We start from the raw sequence: 20,915 nt of genomic DNA on the forward strand, positions 1-20,915 counted from the left end.
GGAAGTGGTAAGACTGTTATTAGTACTAGCTTTGCTGTTTTTTTACAGTTATTGTAGTACTAGTTTGACCCCAGCGGGATGTATAGGCATGACAGCAGCGCGTGCGACAGTCCCAAAGTTTCACCAAGAAGTGGAGCAGGTGAAACGGACGGGAGGGTCAGGCCATGGAGGCCGTGCGTCCCATGACATGAGAGCGACTCAAAGAGACTTGAAGCGCGTCCATCGCTTGCCTTCAATTCGAATCTCTGAAGCCCCTTCCCCGTTTGCTTGCTCGGCACATCATGATTCGTGGCCCTCGCAGCGCTCTTCATTTACGCGTGCTTATCAAACGTTTTACATTCACCAGCGGTAGCTCTGCTGCGTGCACTCATTTTGCCAACAAGAAAGGGCCACCTGCTTTTCACCGCTACACAGCACTACTGCTCGAGTAGTACGCGGGCGTGGCACACAATCTATCTTCAAGGTTTACTTAAGAGTCAGAATTACTTCACGATAGGATTTTCATTTTTTTCAGTGTTTTAACGATTTCTATTCACGATTCCCGTCACTTTCTAAAGTTATTCTCTTTAAAATAAGATTCTCTCCTTTCTCTTCACGATTCGCTATTGAAGATAAATAAAAATAAAAGAAAGAGAACCAGAAAGAGAATAAAATGAAAAAAAATTGGTTATGATAGTCCAATGTTTGCAACTCCTACCACGAGCATACGACCTAAGTACTGTATTATTCAACGAGAGAAAGTGAGCGAGGTGTTGTTCGATGCAAAAAGGTTTAGAGGGACCGCAACGAAAAGGGCTTTGGATGGACGAAGAGTGCATAATTGGGTGGCCGGCCGGCCGGCGACCCCAAAAGAACAGTGAGACCTGTTCATCTGCGCATCGTCTTGACGCAAAGGGGGGCAAAGGGTGATGTAGGGGTCCATGGACACACATACTTGTGCAGGGCTGCAGGACCAGGGGCCGGCCTCGCTCATGCCGCGCGTGAGAACGGCACAGTGATACTATGCTGCTGGAGCCTGGATGGATCTCGCTCGCGCCTCGTTGTCTCGGATGCACCTTCGAAGACCTTTGCGATGTCTAGATTTCCTTTTTGTAAGCGTGTTGCGTCAAGCGATCGAGATCTCTGGAGAGAGATGCTAGCGCTACCACCCGAAAGGTTTGACCCGGACCTAATAGTACTATAAACTAAAACAAATTGCGCATGGTCTACTTGGTCTCATCACACCCTGGTTGTGAAAGTCGTTGCACTCTTTGTTCATAATTCATAGTACATGTATTTTTGGCATATATGTAGTAGACCTATCAAAGTTTTGACTATCAGCATCGACTCAGCTTAAATTTGAAGCATGAAGATCATACGTTTACACTTGCCTTATAAAGCATCTTCGCAACATTGTACTTTTACCGGGCTCTACAATACATCAAACAGAAATTAGTAGTCAAACATGTCCCGAAGGTTGAAGGCCCGGGCACACTGAAATGTTGCAGAAAACAAAGCAAATGCCCTGTAATTTCTTTGCCAATTCTCCTTCCAGTGTCAAAGGATACGTGGTTACTTAGTTTTTTTTCCAGAGCTCTAGCTCTTAGCACCCTCTCATATCTGGAGTTTATATAATAAATAGTTTAAACATCAATTTTTAGTTTAAAATAAAAATAAAATGATTCATCCAAACACCTCTCGTATACCTACAATTACAGCTTCATGATTTTTTTTTTCAAGAACCTTTTAAAATAACATAAAGTTCCTGCAATTCACTGCAGGAAAATAGAGTCAATTCACTACAGAAAAATAGAGTCTATTAAAATGCATGAGCTAACTTTAAAATAGTTTATGATGGAAATCAAATATGAAAACCTTACAACTGCATGCTTCACAAATTTTTAGAGCTAATGATACCAAGCTCTAATTTTTTTTGGTTAAAGTTGTATCAAACAAGCCCACTAGTTTATTCTCTACAATCTTACATTTATTTATACCTAACCTTAAAGTTAACTGTAAAATAGTACAACCCCACCCATCTGATCACTATGGGTATTAGACCACCCTCACCGTATTCCTTTCATTTCGTTTTTTTTCCTAATTTCTCTACTCGTTTTTATTTTATTTATTTTCTCTCATATTCAATAGTTTCAAAAAGATTTGTGAAATGAAAGATAGAGAATAACGTCTTGAAAGAAATTATATTAAGAATCTCTTTGTGATAAAAACTATTTAAACACTGAAGGTATTCTCATCCGCAAAAGTAATCCGTTAAATAGTCTTAGGCTCGGCCCCTCGCTAGAATCTCAGCGTTTCTTTGACCGAGATCACGACCGCCCCAAAAAAAGGGCTCCGAGACAAAGCTCGATTAGGCCCAGCTCAATTCACAAGTTATTTTTTGTAGCATTAAGAAATCCCGGCGCTCGTGGTGGTTCGGCGAGGTCACGCGAGGCGGTCGTGCCCTTGGACCATCCGTTCCGCTACTCGACGGCTTTTCAAGTGCGTCCAGGAGGCGTAAACAAAGCGTGAAAGGGAACACTTCGAGCAACCGGCATATGTTTGCACGAGCATTTCTTTTGGATCACAGCGCCCATCTGCAGCATTGTTAACACCAAGTGCTATGATTATGCCATGTGGTAAGATTTTTAGTTTTTGGTTTTTTAACCCGCAGTAACTTTTGTAGCTAATTAAGCAAACATTACTGAGGAGAAAAGCCCCCAGAGAGGAGCAAACTGCTAGTACCTGATTATCCGGCAGTTGAAAACGGATGCAGCAGTGATTTGAAGCTGTCTTCAAGCTGTGTGTAGTTGTAGGGCTAGCATGTGCGTACGTTAGGTGTGCGTGGAGTGGGTGCGTGTGTGAGGGGTGAGTGCGCGCGCGTTCATGTTCAGATATTACAGCTGTATTCAGTGGCGAAGAGTCAAAAAAAAAAAAGTACCGGAGTGAAACTGTCGGGACCTCTAAAAAAGTTTGGATGACGAGTTAATCCATCCAAACCTTTTGCGAGAGTGATTGGATTACCACGGCTTGATTGATTTGATCCAGAGTTCACCCGTAAAGAACATCGCTTATTGGTTAGGCAGAGACATTCCCTCACGGCAAATGGCAAGTTACCGTGGCCACTTCGAGTAAAAACACTGGTTGCCACCGCACGAGCGAAGAAAATTTTACGAGACTCGATTTCACATAAAGATATTTTTTTATACCACATATATATATTTTTTAAATTACATATATTAATCGTTGGATAAAAAAAATGATATAGAATAAAATCTTGTAAAAATCTTTCGATAAAATATTTTATACAATTTTCTACTCCGCACTAGCAGGACCTAAAGATTAGCATGCATGCAGAAACCACACGCAACCGGCGATGAAAAGCGGCCGGGGGACGTCTTCACACCTTTGTTTCCGACCGTCCTGGGCTTCCTAACAGAAGGAAGCTACTCTAGCAAAGGCAAAGCTAAGCTAAGCTAGAACTCGTAGTCTGTTCGGGTGCCAGCACTTCATTGTTGCCACGTGCGACGCACATGCCGTCCTGGGCTACCACGATCCCAGTGGCCACGCGGAAGAAGACCGGCCGGGCAAATAAACCGTGTGTTACGACTTACTACTAGGCATGTTAGGCTTGCATTAGATATATTAATGCAGGTCGGGCACGGAAACTTTTTTTTTTTTTGAGATGTAAGGGTACGATTCTATTTATCAGATTTAAATTTTGGTGTTTACGTTTTTAACATATGTATGAGTATTTTTAACGATATTATCTATAAATGTGTGTAATAGTATGCATGTTGTAACGAAAAAAATCAATACATATTAAGCATATTCACATTGCTTTTGTCATCTATTGATGGAGCTGATCTCAATATTATGTGACTCTCCGCGTTTCTTCACGACGGATATGTGAATAGCATAAAGGGACTTTAAAAAAAACATAGCCTAGGATGAATTGCATACTTTTCAGCTAGGATTTAAAAGCGCATGTTGCACAATGTAGATCGGTTGCAATTCCGGGGGCCTACAACTCGACTCTACCTAATTTTCCAATAAGCGGATAGGGCCGAACTCACCTATCACAACCTGAATCTAACACCAATAATTAGATCTTAGATCATGTCACTGCCTAACTGCTGTTACTTGATCTCTCTGTAGGCAGGTTCACCGTACTGAAAGGCCTCAACCATGGAGCACTATCCTGGACTTTTTCCTTCTACTATTTTCTTTTACAGTCCTAAATCCTAATAATGTATGAATCACAAACTTTGAAAAACCAATAAAACTCGCATGAATGACAGGAGAAACTCGCATGGTTTCGCTTGGTGCATCTTTTTTCGGTTCACTGTCCCAAGATAGAAACATGCAATAACTCCTATCAAACTTCCAGATATCAGATCCTACTATCTTTCAAGTATCGCCTTGAATCTTCCGGTCACCTCACGCAACTTTACATTGCAAAGACACCCCTTGCTGAAACGGAGAATAGGAAGACCAAATACCACGGTAACAAAGCCTACAGTAAGGCATGTTTGAATTGCAATTATATTTGCCACGTTAAAGTTAGTCTTAGTTTTTGGTGTGACAAATTTAGTTAAAAAACTGAGTATATAACGTGTGAATCAAGAGTATAACAAAATATGGATTGTCAGGATTATAACAAACAATTGAAAAGTTATTAAAAAAATATAGCGTAACTAAATTTAAATGTGAGAAGATTAGACTAATATCAAACATGACCCTAAGATCTCTCAGCCTAGCAGTAGGCTCCTACCGATGCATTACCATCTCCTCTGGCTACCATCAATTTTGTTGGTAGGGTGAAACCTAAAATTTTTACCCTATTTATCGTCATCCCTGGTGTCTTTCTCTCTCTCTCTCTCTCGTGCCTGCCTCCAAAAGAAAAACCAGCCTGGTTTCCGGAGCGCGAGCCGCAACCACCACCACCCCCGTAAAACCCAAGCCAAGGCAAGCGAAGCCGAAACCGAGCAGCCAACACGCGCATCAGCGGCTTACCGCACCACGGCAAGAAAAATGTCTCCTCCCCTTCCACTCCGCTCCTCTTGCGCCCCATGAACGCCAGCATTAGCGCGAGAGCACGACGAGCGGGCGCGGTGCCATGGACCTGGGCGGGGTGGTGATGGACGCGGGCGGCTCGTCGGAGTTGGGCCTGCTTGGTGGCGGATCTAGGCTGCTCAAGCACGGGCGGGGCAATGCGGCGGGGGTGAACGAGGAGCACGGGTGGAGCAGGGCGAAGCAGGCTAGGGTGGACGCCTCGGAGGCGGCCAAGGCGGCGGCGGCGCCGTACTTGCTCGGCTCCTGCAGCCCCGGGCACGGCGGGGAGCAGATGCTCAGCTTCTCGTCGGCCGCGTCCTCGTGCGCCTCCACCGGCGCCGCCGCTGCTGCGGTGGCTTCTGATGGGGTGATGCCGCTGTACTACGGCACCCCTGCTTCTTGCTCAGGTGAGGCCGTGAGGACGGTGGTGGTGGTGATGCAAAGCTATCTTTTTCTGTTGCTTGTTGATTGGATTTGGTGATTGAAAAGCTTGCTATCTATTCCTTTTCCAAGTATTATTGCTTTTCGATTCACCTTGCTTTCTTTCTTTGCACTTTGGAATGGTAGTTATAGATTTATTTTTTAGCTGTGTATGCTTCTTCCTTGCTTTATCCTTTGCTGATACCGGAAATGGAGCTGATTTGTGCTCTCTCTTTTTTGCATAGATTCGGAGCCTTACCATGATAAGTTGTCACTTTCAAACCGCCAATAAGTTTCTTGGGTTTTGCTTTCTTTTCGTTCGTGCCTTACCTTGATTAGATCAGTGACTGTAAAGACGAGTTCTTGCTCTAGAAAAAGAGCTCATTTTTATCACTATTTTAGTAAGCTTTATTGGACCATTCTTGATATTTATCAAGATAACTTTGCGGTTCTTTTTGCTGACATCCACCAACGTTTTCTTGTCCCCAACGGCATGATCGTGCGGATTCCTTTTTGTCATGACATTTGCTAATAATAATACTAAAAAAGAAAAGAAAATAGGAAAAAAGGTGCGATCTCCACTTCTCATTCAAAAACACAAAGAACAGCTCAAGTACAAACGCATGCAAGAAAGGAATAACGAAGTATCGCGAATCAAGCTTACTGTAGCGCATCAAACGTGTGATTTTCGGGCGACTTATTATGGACACCTATGAATCTGTGCTGCTTCTCAGGTTTCTGATCCTTGCACCTAGCACTCTGTTCCAGATTTTTGTGTCCTTTGCTTGCCTTTATCTTACTTACACTAGGAAACGCACGCATCTTGGTGGTCATCTCTATGAAGTAGTACATGTTTTTGGCTGTGCCTTGTTGGCTTTCACTGCTCTGTTGCTCATCTCTGTGGTATAACTTTGCCTGCCTGTTCCTCCCAGGATTGAGCTCCGTGTGCTTGAGCAGCAGCATGCCGGGGGCAATGGCCAGGTTGAGGGGCCCCTTCACACCGTCTCAGTGGATAGAGCTGGAGCACCAGGCCCTGATCTACAAGTACCTGGCTGCCAATAGCCCCATACCTCACAGTCTCCTCGTCCCAATCAGGAGGAGCCTCGCATCATCGCCCTACTCACCTGCCTACTTCGGCACAAGCACATGTAAGCCAAGAAAGAGAGAGAGAAGCATAGGAACCAAGTGCTTTTTGGGCTAGCTTCGGTTCTGGCACATTGATATGATAGAAGTTGTGTTGATTCCTTCTTTTCTGAATATTGATTGGCATCATTGCGTGTTCGCAGTGGGGTGGGGATCTTTCCAGCTGGGCTACTCCAGTAGCGCGGATCTGGAGCCCGGGCGGTGCCGCCGGACCGACGGCAAGAAATGGCGGTGCTCGAGGGACGCGGTCGCCGACCAGAAGTACTGCGAGCGACACATGAACCGGGGACGCCATCGTTCAAGAAAGCATGTGGAAGGCCAGCCTGGCCATGCCGCGAAAGCGATGTCCGCGGCGGTGGCGGCCGCCGCCGCCTCTGCTGCTACCCAGCCTAGTGCTCTGGCCGCCTCTGGCGCCGGAGCTACTGCTGCTGGCCTCATTGTCAATCAGCACCAGCAGCCAGTGAAGAGCTACGCCGCGGGTGCGAGTGATCCTTGCTCTCTGCAATATAACAGGTAGAATCTGGTAGCATTTCAGCAGCTCCAAGAAAGTCTTCTGTAATGTATGCTCACAACGCTTTAACACGCATAAAAAATGTTCAGTTTTTCTCTTGCTAGTTTGCTTATGCAGGGAGTTTATGCATTTGCCAAAATAATATAAATCTAATGTGACTTTGCTTTTGCTACTACATTCCTCATGCCATGGCACTTCACCTTCACTTGTGATAGTCTGATAGTGCACTTGTGCATTAGGGTTTTGGTGGTTAATCTGTTTCATATTGCAGATCACAAATCCTATTTTCGATTAGAACCAAGCATTCTTTAGATAGGTGCCACCAAGTGGTGTTAGTGAGATTTACACCATCTAGTCCCTTCTCAGTCTTACTACAGAAGTGTTTCAATGAATTTGCAAAGACGAATACAGTTCAGTCATTCTATGGCATCTGCTAACTAATCCCCTTCTCGAACAATTTCTGCAGGGAACTAGTGAACAAACATAAGACCGAAAACATTCAGGACTCTGACAATCTCTCGATGCTGACTTCCACGAATACAAGAAACACAACCGGCAGCCTCTTTCCATTCTCAAAACAAAATAATCCTTTTGAAGTGACCAGCTCAAGACCAGATTTTGGCCTTGTTTCATCGGATTCGCTGATGAGCTCTCCTCATAGCTCCTTGGAGAATGTCAATCTGCTCACCTCACAGAGTCTGAATGAACACCAGAGTTCAGCTTCCCTGCAACACTTCGTGGACTGGCCCAGGACTCCTGCACAGGGAGGTCTTGCATGGCCTGACACTGAAGACATGCAAGCTCAGAGAACACAGCTCTCAGTATCTGCTCCAATGGCATCCTCTGAGTTATCATCGGCCTCCACATCTCCCATCCACGAGAAGCTAATGCTATCACCTCTTAAGCTGAGCCGCGAGTATAGTCCTATTGGTCTCAGCATTGCAGCAAACAGAGATGAAGTTAGCCAGGTAGAAGCAAACTGGACATCAATGTTCCGTGATTCTTCTATGGGTGGGCCATTAGGGGAGGTTTTGACCAAGAATGGCAACACGGAATCAAGAAATTGCCTGTCGCCTCTGAACCTTCTAACCGATTGCTGGGATTCAAACCCAGGGATGGGGTCATCCCCTGTAGGAGTTCTGCAGAAGACCACCTTTGGATCAGTTTCCAGTAGCACCGGGAGCAGCCCTAGGATGGAGAATCACAGTGGTTATGATGGCATCAGCAACGTGCGGGATGATCTCGGCTCAATTGTTGTAAGTCACCCGAACATCCACCTACTGTGAGTTTCCTGAGAACAAAAAAATGCAACAAGACGGCAGGCATAACCAAAGCAAATCGGCCAGTCTTCAGCTTGTTACATATATCCATAAGCGCGAGCGAGCATTTACCTTGTAGTTTGTCATTTGAGACTGATCTGTTGTTTTGCCATTTCAGTTCTTTTTTTCCTTTTTAACTTGGTTTTGTAACTTTCGTCTTCCTTGGATGGTTAAGGGCTGTGATGTGTGGTGTGGATGGATTTGGTGCACCGTTGTTGCACATCATCTGATAATACTCAGTATGTGATCATAGTCGTCAGTCGTGGATTAATGCGATTCTTGCTTTGATTCTTCATATGTTCAATGGTTTGTGTGCTGACTGTTGCCCTGTTCGGTCATATATCCATCTTGTTGCGAGGCTGCATATTTTGATTCAAAATTTACCTGGACTTTTTATTGAATGCTGTTTGCTGTCTTATCCGGTGCACTCACTGGTTGGCCCAGGTTCTAGCTGTGAGCAAGTGAGCAACACTCAGGATATGTTATCAGAATTTTGTCATCGTCCACGCTAGAGAGGGATCTCGTTAAAGCGTGGATGATCGGTGGTTTGTTTTTTATCGTCAAGATCAAAAACATATAGTAATATAGATTGAAAAAGAGAAAGAGACTATAAGAGTTATTTCAAAGAGAAAAAAATGAAAGGTAATATAAATCGTGTTTGCTCGATTGGATTATTTCTCAATCGGCTATGATTTTTTATATTTAAAGGGCGGTATATCTTGCTGTAAAATATCATAACTTCTAATTTAAATCGAACAAGACTTATATATATGATTCGGCTATACTATCTGATCCTTAAACTTTCTGTAACTAATATATCTTTTCTACCCGATCATGTAAACTCTCATATATCTATCCAAGTATCCTTTGTTACAGTTTGGCCTTCTTGAATTCGACTACATGTTCGATCCCAACATCTATTCATGTACTGCCTGCTCGGTCTGATCACCTGCTTAGAGACCGATTGCTCTATGTGTCCATATTCTTGAATCCGATCAATCCTTCCACCTGCTCGGAGATCAGCTGCTCAATCCGCCCATTCCTCGAAGACCATGTGCTCGAATTTGATCAGTCAATGTTCGGTCCGTCACCTGCTCGAAGACCATGTGCTCAAATGCGACCAATCGGAAACACGCACCTGCCTGCTCAAAGATCACCTAGTTAGAGACCACCTTAACCAGAGACTACCTTAGCTAGATACCACCTACCACTTTCTTGAAAATCACCTAGTCAGGAACAACCATAGCCGGAGATCACCTGATCGAGGATAACTATAACTGAAGATTACCTGTTCGAAGATCACTCGGTCAGAGACCACTTGTTCGGTTTGACCACTTACACGTATTCGACAAAGTCCAACAATATCCTATTAAACTGATCATCACTGCAATGACAATATAGATATCAAATCTTATCATCAACAAATTCTCTGATTTGTATCTAAATAAAGTATTTAAGAAGCAACACATTCTCATGCAGAAAAGAAAACCCTAAAAAACTTGTACTAATAAGTTTTAACAACCTCTGGTACCAAACAATTCTAACTTCGATGTTCGTTGTAGGCAGAAACTTCATCGCACCCTGCTTCAACAATCATTGATCGTTTTCTACTCTCGGTGCTGTTGTATTCCAGTGTTCATCACGACAACAGTAGCAGCAGAATACAATGATACAATTCCAGGACCAGCCACCAGCCTTTCTCTCCCTTTCATCGCTGCCACCCTGCCTGCAAAAAAGAGCAATCCCTATTCCCTCCCCAATTAACATGTGCATGCAGCAACTGCTCCATTGTTCATTGCATTGCATGCATGCCTCCATCCAGCACCCATGACCAGCCTACAAACATCTCTGCGTGCCGTCACCCTTTTGATGATTCGCTGTACAGGAACCCTACTGTAGAGCGAGTGATGTGCACTAGTGTCACAGTGTGACTCCGTGAGCCACTGCTGATGTTGCCGCCGGCTTTACGGTCATAGACACCGGAAAGTGCATAGCGCCACCGAGATTGCGATTGCGATGAGACGTTCGTCCTCCAAGATGACGATCTATCTATGCGCTCGTTCCTGTATAGTTCTTCCCTTCTGTTTTCTTGGCATGGACGTGAAGAAACTCTGATTGCTGGTCTTGGATGGTTTGAAGAAACGCTGCCTGATTGCTGGTTTTGTTTGGAGGCACGGAAGGGGAAATTTTGAATGGGTGATGGGTCGAAGTGTTGATGCCTGCAAAGCTGCAATCACGTGTGTCGTAGTGGGGAGGATAAGGTTGTGTGTGTAAATACTGGAAAGCATAAAAAGCACTCGTGTACTGGTAAAGCTCTCCAGCCTCCTTTGCAGCAGGGGCGTCCTGGACTCCTGGAAGTACACACCGTGTTCCATTCAATATTGTTTTGCTTCCGAGAAAACCTGCATCGCGCATCTTTATATCAGCAAGTGAGCATCACACACGGACACACCGATGCCGAACTGGCCGGTTGATCACGCAACGGCGCTCAGCTTGTGAGGGTGCGTGCAGTGCATACACACGGTACGTGAGTACGTGACTCGCTCTGGACGCTGTCTTGAGAGCAGAGCACGCAGTCCGGTCGGGTCGCTTGGGTGTCCATCCAATCGATCTCTCAGTACACAGCTCGACAGATCAGTTCGCTGTTTCCCACTCCATCTTAGCCGAGCAAAACCGAGAGGTTTGCCTGGCTCCTGAGTCCTGACCACAGCGTTCTCCAAGACCCGTGCTCGCGGGAGCGCGATGCAAACGCAACGCTGCGTGGCCTGATTCGATCAACGTCAGTCTCGGGCAGCACGTACGCAAGGCCGCAGGCAGAATAGTGGTACGAGCCGGGAACCATGCGTGAGATCCCAAAGGAACACCAACCACGTCGCCACGCCTTCTTGTTCACATGCCAAGGTAGAGATTACTTGCACCGATTAACCAAGATACCATCGATCGATCACGAGCTCACAAGAAAAAACTCCTATATAAACGCCTCACCGTGTTCGGACGTCGCAGTGAACAAGGAGGGATGAGCCGTAGAACCAAACAGCCGGCGACGAGCCGCCGGTCCAGGCGTGCCGAGCAGCCGCAGCCGGCGACGAGCCGCCGGACCAGGCGTGCCGAGCAGCCACAGCCCCCGGCGGCGGCGTTCGCCTTCGCCGAGACCCCAAGAATCGTGTCGAACCCCATCTTTTACTGCGAAAGCGGCCCGAGCCAGCCCAAACCACCGGGCGACGAGCTGCGGTGCGTCTACGGCCCTGGCTCAGTCCGCGCGCTCGTGCACGACCACGACCCGGCCACTGCCGCCGCGGGGAGTGGCATTGGCAAGCCGCTGCCCCTGCCTCCGTGCAGGGCCCACCGCGCGGTGCCAGCATCCGGGTCCCACAAGGCAGCTGCTCGCGTCGGGCCCGCGCTTGTGGTGAGCGGCCCGCACGGCAGGGTGCTGAGGAGGGCGCCACAGGACCCGTTCCTGGCCGCCTACATGGCGTGCAGCAAGAGCGCCGGCAAGAACGGCGCCCAAGTGAAGCGGCAGCAAGAGAAGAAGGCGAGGAAACGCAAGGAAGGTGCCATCGTCCGGGGCTGCGGCATCTGGAACGGATGGGCCGCGGGCGCCAAGTACGCCGGAGCGATGTCCTGCAGGTACGGCTGCGCCGTCGCCGCGCAGGCCGGAGACGCTCCTGCCGCCATGGAGAAGGTGGAGGAGAAGGCGCCCGCGGTGCCCACGCTAGACCTGTCGTGGGCGCCTGCGGTGCTCTCGGCAAGGGCCCTGGAGCGGAGGCGGGAGCAGCGCTGAGGACGATGCGCGCTTGTATGCCTCGCCGTGTTTGTAGTACTGTGCATGCGTGTTGATATTGTGGGATACTTACAGCGTGTAAAATTATGCCATTAATATGAACTTTAGTAAACACAAAAATACAAATTCGGTTGGTGATTCGGCAATACACGACAATGAATTTGTATGCCAAAAGCCTATGATATGCCATGCTGGTTATAGTGTTCTAAGCAAGACAAAAGAAACAGTGCAGTAGTAGTAAAACAACTGCAGGGCAGGCAAATGCACTTCCGGCCAGTCAGCCTTGCATGACGATGCCCGACAACTTGCGCTTGCGGCTTGCCCGGAACAAGAGGACAGAGTATTTTGAAGAAATTGGAAGGATGCTCTTGCTGCGCATGTCAAGGCTGCAGATGTAATCATCCGAGGAATCCTCCCTTCTCTTGCGATTGTTAGTCAGCAGGAAGCAGAGGGCACCATCCGGCATCAGGACGGGGCACTTCGGCACCGTCTCCGGCAACCGCACCCTCTTGAAGTCCTCCATCTCCCAGAGGCTGCTCACACTGAACTCCTCGTCTCGAGTCCACCGCTGGTGATCCAGGTGCAGAGTCCACACCGTCACCATCCTGCTACCACGGTCCCCGGTGTGGTCGATGTAGACGAACCTGACGGAATCTCCGACGCGGCCCATGGTCCGGTACCTCGAAGTCAGGCCGGCATCCGGGAGGCAGGTTGATGATGTCGAAGTCCACGTGAGATCCGCCTCCGGCGGTGCGCAGGTCACAGTGCACGACGCCTTGCGAGAGATCACTCTTCCTCACAACTGAATCAATCTCACGACGCAACCTGGACCTAAACGCTCCTGAAGGTGGATGGCTGTACGAGATAGCAACCACAGCATAAAAGAGAGTGGATGTTTTTGGGCAATCAGACCTTGATTGCGTTTTTCATTTGCATCTTAAAATGAATGAGTGCACAGGTATTTAAAACATGCGAGTGAGCCGCAGAACGTGCCATCCCACCATCCGTTCCTTGCTCCCGCCACTAACTACTTTGACTAGACGCTAACCGGAAATGCTAACTGAAAGCTAAATTCTAACCTAAGCTTCTGATGAAGCTGAGGACTGAATCCTCAGCCACGTATTCACGCCCACGTACTTCCGCTAGACGCGCCTCCTCTGCGATGCTCGCGGCAGCTGTGACCAGTCAGGATTATTCCAACAGAACTCCCCCTAATCCTGGCATGGTTGCAGTTCACAAACCCCCAGCAACAGCCGCATGGTTGCAAGCTTCACCCCTGGTAATGCTTTTGTCAGGGCATCGGCACGCTGTTCTTCTGTGCTCACAGACTTAACAATGATTTGATCACCTTCAATATATTCCGGAATGAAGTGATATCGAGTATCTATGTGCTTACTGGGTCCATGAAACATGGGGTTCTTCATCAAGGCTATGGTTGACTTGTTATCGATAAAATGCTAAAGCTAACTACAATAATGATCGGTGCTTAAATGATACAAACGGTCTACGATCTTTAGGTCCCTCTTCTGACATACCTAGGGGAACTCCACGTTAAAACGGTACGAACACCCCTAACACCGCCAATATCTCGTCTTATCCACCCCACTCATCCAACCGACACCATCAACCTATGCATGCGAACGATTAAATATTTCACCGCTCGACTTCTACTGATGACCTAAGCAATTGCTAAGCATCGCGGATAACATTTTAAGTTAAATGATACCATATTAAACCTAGGCTACAAGGATACAGATCGACAATTATTCAAGATAGTAGAATTAGTGTATCAATATTGGTTCTACTCATCATACACCCTACATCGACTCGAACTCATGCATAACATACATAAAGCATATTTATCACATCATATCATACGAGATCCAAAGTATTGGGAGAAATATGCTGCTCAGATGCATATTTTGCTGCTCAGATTTTGCCTTGTCCTACCCTCGCAACACTCACAAAACTCCGGGGGACTGGCATTGCCTTCAACTACGGTCGCGACACGCTCCAGTTCTTCATTCACTAAAGAAGAACGGGTTCAATGATGAGCATTAATGAAATATACAATGTATGCTACAAGATGCGTAACGACAAGACAAAGGTGTAAGACATACTGAGGAATAACGAAACTTGCGATCTAAACGAAATGAAAAAGTAACAGGAGGCCGGAGACTTCGGGTTGAACTTGGAGTATCCAGGTTTCAGAACCTCCGGGTGAGGGCTCTCAGTAAGCCATTTTTTACATAATCCAGAACCTTCGGGTGAGTCCGGATACTCCGGATTGGGTCGGACATTCCGGGTGAGGCTTTGAGTGGGGCTCTCGGCTATTTACCTGGACCCTTCGGGTCGAGTCCGGATACTCCGGATTGTGCCGGACACTCTGGCTTGATCCGGACTATCCGTGTTTTGGCCAAATTGAGTTCCAAAGTGTTTTCTCCGGCCGATTCAACTCGCATGCTAAATCTATTCTACCAAAACATGGATATACACTATACAAAGGATTCTAGACTCGATTTGCACCCTAAATCGCCATAGTTCATAAGGAAAATTCAACGGGATTTCTCCAAATTTACCCAGAGTATCTGGGTCAATCCGAATTATCCGAGTTGTCTAGAGAGGCTACTTCAATGGGGAAATCTCAGCTGATTGATTTGCGAGCTTCTCCAAACCAAAGGGAAATATATTTGAGAGAGTTTATAGAGTCTAGAACTCACTCACCAATCTAGTAACATGATTCCTAACTCAAAAATTACCCAAATCCTTGTTTTAGCTCCAAAGCTTAAGAACTCAAGAACTTTGCAACTGAAGCTTCAAACTCGGGATTCATCCAACCAAAATGTGCATCTATGCCATAGGAGCCTAGGAGACTCACCCAAAATGTTTTGCTAATATGAGGACCATTGGTTGAAGGAGGAAAGGCTCGGAAAGAGGAAGAACGCTGATAATCCTTGTGCTTCAACCAAGAACACCAAAAGATATCAAAACTGGCTCGAATCCTTCGAGAAAATGAAAATGAACTGGATGGATGGATAGCTCATGCGCTCACGATTACGTGAGTTCCACATGCATACCTTGATTCCTCCTCTTGAGGTGAGATTTTGGGGGAGAAAGAGAGAGGGAGCTTGAGAGGGAGGGAGAGAGGGAGCTCCTTGCTTGGCCGGTTGAGGAGAGAGGGAGCATGGGAGTGGAGTGAGAGAGCTGAGGGAGTGGTTGGGATGCTACCCATAGAGAGGGAGAGATGGGTGGTGGGGCCATATGTGGGGCCCACGTGTGAGAGAAAAGTGTCCATTTTAACTGCGAATTCTATTCTTCTCTCTCGAAATTTTTTCTCTCGCCCGATTGACTTTATACGAATTGCACTAGCATTCCAAAATAAATTTCCTCATAACTATTCACGATGCTAATGACGCAAAATTAGACTTAATCATGCGATTAGGAATTTGGGACGTGACATGCGATCTCGCCCTTTTAGTTGAGACCGCCAGATGCCAAACTGTGGTGGCAAACACTGAGTTCGTTGGTAGGACCAGTGAAGGTCTCGATCGCCAAGAATCATAGCAGACCCCATGACAGGAAAGATCATGTGTTCCCTCAGTGACAGGAAGTACTCGGCGACCCCCATCACATCTAGATAGCCAACCCACTGACATACGCGACTCTCTTCATCAACACGATCTCCGCGGCATGATCCAGGGCCAGAGGGTCGACCAGGAGCCGAAAGATCGTTCTTGGTGGGAGCGGGAAAAGGGCAAGCAGCCCTACAACTCACCTCCCAATTGCAAGAAGACATCGGACTTCTCCACCCAATCACCAGGGCCGCGGGACTGTCGTCTCTCTCCTAGAGCACGTGTCGCCGCCCATCAGCGAGCGACTCCCTATTATGATATGAGGAGCAACGCTTTGTCCGTCTGGCTGTGTGAGGTGCGCTGGCCGGACAAGTTCCAGCCGGTAATACCTATAAGATATGACAGCTTGACCAATCCCAAGGAGTTCCTGCTGATTTACAACACCATGGTACATACCATGAAATGCCACAGGAAAGTCATGGCCAACTATTTTCCGACCGCCTTGGCTGATTTAGCATGGTCCTGGCTTATGAATTTCCCCCACAAGTCATTTCACTCCTGAGAGGACTTGTGCGACCTGTTAGTCGCCAATTTTCACGGGACCTACGCCTAACAAGGGGTCGAGGACGACCTGTACCAGGTTAGGTAACAACAGGGCGAGTCATTGCAAGACTACATTCGACGTTTCACTAAATGCCAGGATACTATTCCAAGGATCTCAAGTGAGTATGTGGTCATAGCATTCTGGAGGGAGGATAAAGACCAAAAGATTATCGAAAAGCTAGCCACCAAGGAGGTATGGAGTACCATCGAGCTTTTCGAGCTCGCGGATAAGTGCATGCAGGCCGCACTGAGGCTCAAGAGTGCCAGAGCGGCCTAAAGCCACAGCTGACCTTCGACCAGTGTGCCTCTTTCAAAGGGATCAGACGGAAGGAGAAAAAGAGCAAATGCAAGACAACACCATATGATGCCACGATGGTCGAGCAGACCAGCCAACCACACCGGCGCTTCGAGAAAAAGGATTTGGCCGAGGCTACTACCCTATCCACCGCACAGACATCCACGACTTGATCGAATGCAAGGTCGTGAGGGGCATCATCGACAAGTAGCTTGGTGAGGGTAAATCCAGGTGTGATGATGATGGTGAGGATGGGGCCAATCCTGACCAGTCAGCTCTAAATTTTCAGCAGGCCGATCATATGATCTACCATATCTTTGGGGGGGTGCAACAATGTATTCCTCGAACAGAGAATGCAAGTCGGTGGTCCGTGAGGTGTGGACGACCACGTCGGGCCCAAGCTCGCATATAAAGTGATCAGAGGTACTCCCACCTTTAGCCAAACAGATCACCCTGCGTGTGTCAGATGCCCTGGTCACTATCTCATCGTGGTCGAACCCACGGTTCACAACATCCGACTGGGTCGCGTACTGGTCGATGGAGGGAGTTCCATCAACCTACTCTTCGCCGATGTGCTGGATGCCCTGCAGATTTTGAGGAGCACGTTGAAGCCATCTCCTTCCTTCTTCGGAATTGCCTCCAGCTCCTCGGCTAAGCCATTAGAGCAAATCGAGCTACCCATCACCTTCGAATCGTCGAGTAACTTTAGGACCAAAAGGGTCATGTTCGATGTGGCAGACTTTGGGACCGCTTACAATGCAATCTTGTGATGACCAACGATAGCCTAATCCATGGCCATCACCCACTACACATACCAGGCCATCAAGATCCCTAGTCTAACAAGGGCCATCACCGTCTTTTGCAACACAAAGACAGCCCTGCACTACGATAGGAGGAGTCTTGACATGGTTGAATTGACTCTCGTGTCGCAGCCTGAGAACCTTGGGTCTAGTGATCGTCTGGTTAAGGTCCACGTCATCGACAATCTAGATGATCGGTTCAAGGCAGTTTGCCTAGACAACTCCGACCCATCCAGGACAGTCCAGATATGGGCTACCCTAGACCCTGAATAGGAACTCACATTCATCAATTTCCTTCGGGCGAACGTGAACGTCTTTTCATGGAGTCCATATGATATGTCCAGAGTCTCTAGGGACGTGATCGAGCACAAGTTATTGGTGCGACCAGTAAAGCAAAAGGCATATCGATTCACACTCGATCGAAAAGAAGCACTTCATGAGAGATTGACAACCTCTTGGAAGAATGCTTCATCCGAGAGGAGTATTACCTAGAGTGGTTGGCTAACCCAGTCATGGTATGAAAGCCCAATGGTAAGTGGAGGATGTGCGTCGACTTCATCGACCTTAGCAAGGTGTGCTAGAAAGATCTCTTTCCTCTAGCTCAGATCGACCAACTAGTTGACTCAACTGCCGACAATGATCTACTAAGCTTCCTAGATGCCCGCTCGGGGTACCATCATATTAGTATGTATAGAGAAAATGGGGAGAAGATGACTTTTGTAACACCCTTTGGGCTTTTTGCTATGTAAAAATGCCTTTTAGTTTGAAAAGCGGAGGTAACACTTACCAGCATTGTATGCAGCTCGTTCTACGACCACACTCTGTAGAAATGTCAAGGCATATGTTGATGATATGGTCGTGAAAAGTAGGACCAAGGATGTCCTGGTCGCGAACTTCAAGGAAACATTCAACAACCTTTGGATGTACCGCATGAAGCTGAACCCACAGAAATGCACATCTAGAGTATCATCAGGGAAGTTGCTCGGCTTCCTTGTATATAGCCGAGGAATAGAAGTGAAACCTGACAAGGTCATGGCCATCGACCAGATGAGATCCCAAACTATGTTAAAGGAAGTTCAGAAACTAACAGGGTGTGTGGCAGCTTTGAGCATGTTCATATCGAGGGTGGGAGAAAAAGGGGTTACCACTCTTCAAGCTTCTGAAGAAAAATGACCACTTCCTGTGGATGCCGGGGCAGAGGCCGCTTTCTAAGATCTCAAAAGGTACCTCTCATGACCTCATGTACTGACCACTCCTCGACCAAGTGAGGAGCTCTTGCTATATGTTGCAGCTAACCCCAGGTCACGAGCGCGGTCCTGGTCATTGAAAGGTCTTCAGCGACCAGTGTACTACATCAGTAAGGTCCTACAAGACGTGAAGGCTCAATACCCAGAGGCTCAAAAGCTGCTATATGCTATACTAATGGTCTCTCGCAAACTCAGACACCACTTCTAGGTAAGAGCTTTTCCCTCTTTGTCAAACTAGGTGCCTTATGTTACTTCTTGAATCTTGTTCTTCTCTTCACTTGTCAACTTCAGTATTCCTAGACATCTTGTATCGTTGTTTCTTGCTTTGGTCATGAAACTTATCCTCCTTTGTCAACTATCTCAAAAAGTGCTACAAACATATGTTGAACTTGAGAGAGAGCGTTATAGCACATGAGAGAGAACTTCATAAATTATGATCCAATGAAATGATACCAATTGGAAAGATATACCAATTGTAAGAACTTAATTCATGATACTAATTATGAGGACATGAGACATTAATATCAATTGAAAAAAACAAACAAGGATCATAATTCATGAAACTCACATGATATAATATAAACTCCCATTTATCTGTGCATACATATAATAAAACCCACTTGTGAATACTATTTGTAGGAATTTAGTAATATATGCACATCTAGACAATAAGTAGAGTAGTAAGTTTAAGTCATATCATGCATGTAGGTAGCTTAAATATAGGAAGGAATTGACAACGATACCAATTGAAGCATTTAAGCATTGCATACCTCTTGAGACTTGTTGATTACTTCATGAAATTACATAAGATATTACTTGAAACACATGTTAGTCTCAAAATCATAACCTATAGGATATACTCCCCCAAAATGTGTGCATACAAGTTTTGAATACTTGCGAGATATATGCAGTTGTTATTAATAACAATGAGGAAGAGTACCCTATAGATTGGTTTATAGCACATAAAAGATACCAATTATGAAACTAATACCATGAAAAAAACATACAACTAATAAACCATACAGGTTACTCATAAGTTAGAGACAAGTACAAGCAACTTACCATATAAAAACTTACACTAGGTATTGCAATAAATTGAAATATACACATACAATCCTAGACAAGACAAATGAGCTACAATAATTGAAAGATTTTGTATCTAGCTCTATTACTTTTTTTTTACCTTTGGATAGGGATTTAGGTATATGATGATCACGATCTTCATCATAGCGTCCAATCTTATACACTTAGCTTTTTTGCTTGAACCTTCACTTTATTTTGTAAGCCAAGTCTATAAATCCCTATACCCGCCTAGGGCTTCAAGTCTTCTTTGGAACCCAAACCGATTAGAGCCCCTTCATCTTGGTGCTAACTTTCTTGGCACCCAAATGAGTTGGTTCTACCTCCGTTTCTTTCTCCCAACCATTTGTGCAACCACTTTACCATTGTCTTTTTTATTTAGCTTGTAGTGGTTGTTCTTGGTCTTGGTTTGTGGCATGGTCTGCTTGTATGTACACGGTACACTTCACATCCTGCTATATAAATGGGGAGGATCGGGCTTGTAAAAAAATATTCTGGACAAGTTCATCCAATTTATAAGAAAATAAACAGGACGTAAGGTTATTATCCCAAGAGAGGCCTGAATTTGGATAAATCCTAATGTTCTTGAGTTCCTTCGACACACTCACTACCAACCATCGGAAACGTTGATCACACACCCATCGTCCAGCATACCCTAGATACATTGTCAGAAATTAACCCTCAACACAGGTTAAGTGGGTGTAGTGACTCTAAAAAGAAGAGTATTTGGTTTCCCGTATCTGTGGATGCAGGGAGGAATAATGTATGTAGGCAAGCAAATGAACTTCTTCATAGTAATATACGCACGGACAAAGTCAGAATACCATAAGAGTAAACAAACACACCCTAAGAAGTCGTCGCCCAAGGGTCATTTCAGAGCTGAGTTCACATGAAGCGTCGATCTATTGATCAACAGCTATCTTCATTAGTGCACATGTTTAGCACTTAATTTCTCTTTGTTGTAGTGTTTTGGATTAAGAACAATACTTTACTTTCTGGTTAATTAAGGTGTGATTGGTTGCCCGCACAGGTCTTACTCATATAGACTGGGCTGAGGAGAAACAGATTGAACAGAATTATATTTGTTGAAAAGAAGAGTATTTGATTAGTTAT

General features: G+C 46.1%; 1 protein-coding gene across 2 annotated transcripts; it reads left to right on the forward strand.

Annotated features, from left to right (window-relative positions):
* The first annotated feature begins 4,867 nt into the window (after window positions 1-4,867).
* Window positions 4,868-8,719, forward strand: LOC133913222 (growth-regulating factor 6-like). 2 transcript variants are annotated; one of them, XM_062356303.1, is made up of 4 exons: window positions 4,868-5,438; window positions 6,384-6,599; window positions 6,738-7,107; window positions 7,572-8,719. In XM_062356303.1, exons 1-4 carry the CDS (start codon window positions 5,096-5,098, stop codon window positions 8,389-8,391), a joined length of 1,749 nt encoding a protein of 582 aa, XP_062212287.1. In that variant the 5' UTR covers window positions 4,868-5,095; the 3' UTR covers window positions 8,392-8,719. The 2 variants fall into 2 exon arrangements, with proteins under 2 accessions (XP_062212287.1, XP_062212288.1); XM_062356304.1 differs by lacking the exon at window positions 4,868-5,438 and adding an exon at window positions 5,451-6,185.
* Window positions 8,720-20,915: the final 12,196 nt, after the last annotated feature.

The sequence above is a fragment of the Phragmites australis genome, chromosome 3, assembly GCF_958298935.1.
Source record: "Phragmites australis chromosome 3, lpPhrAust1.1, whole genome shotgun sequence".
Classification (NCBI taxonomy): Eukaryota; Viridiplantae; Streptophyta; class Magnoliopsida; order Poales; family Poaceae; genus Phragmites; species Phragmites australis.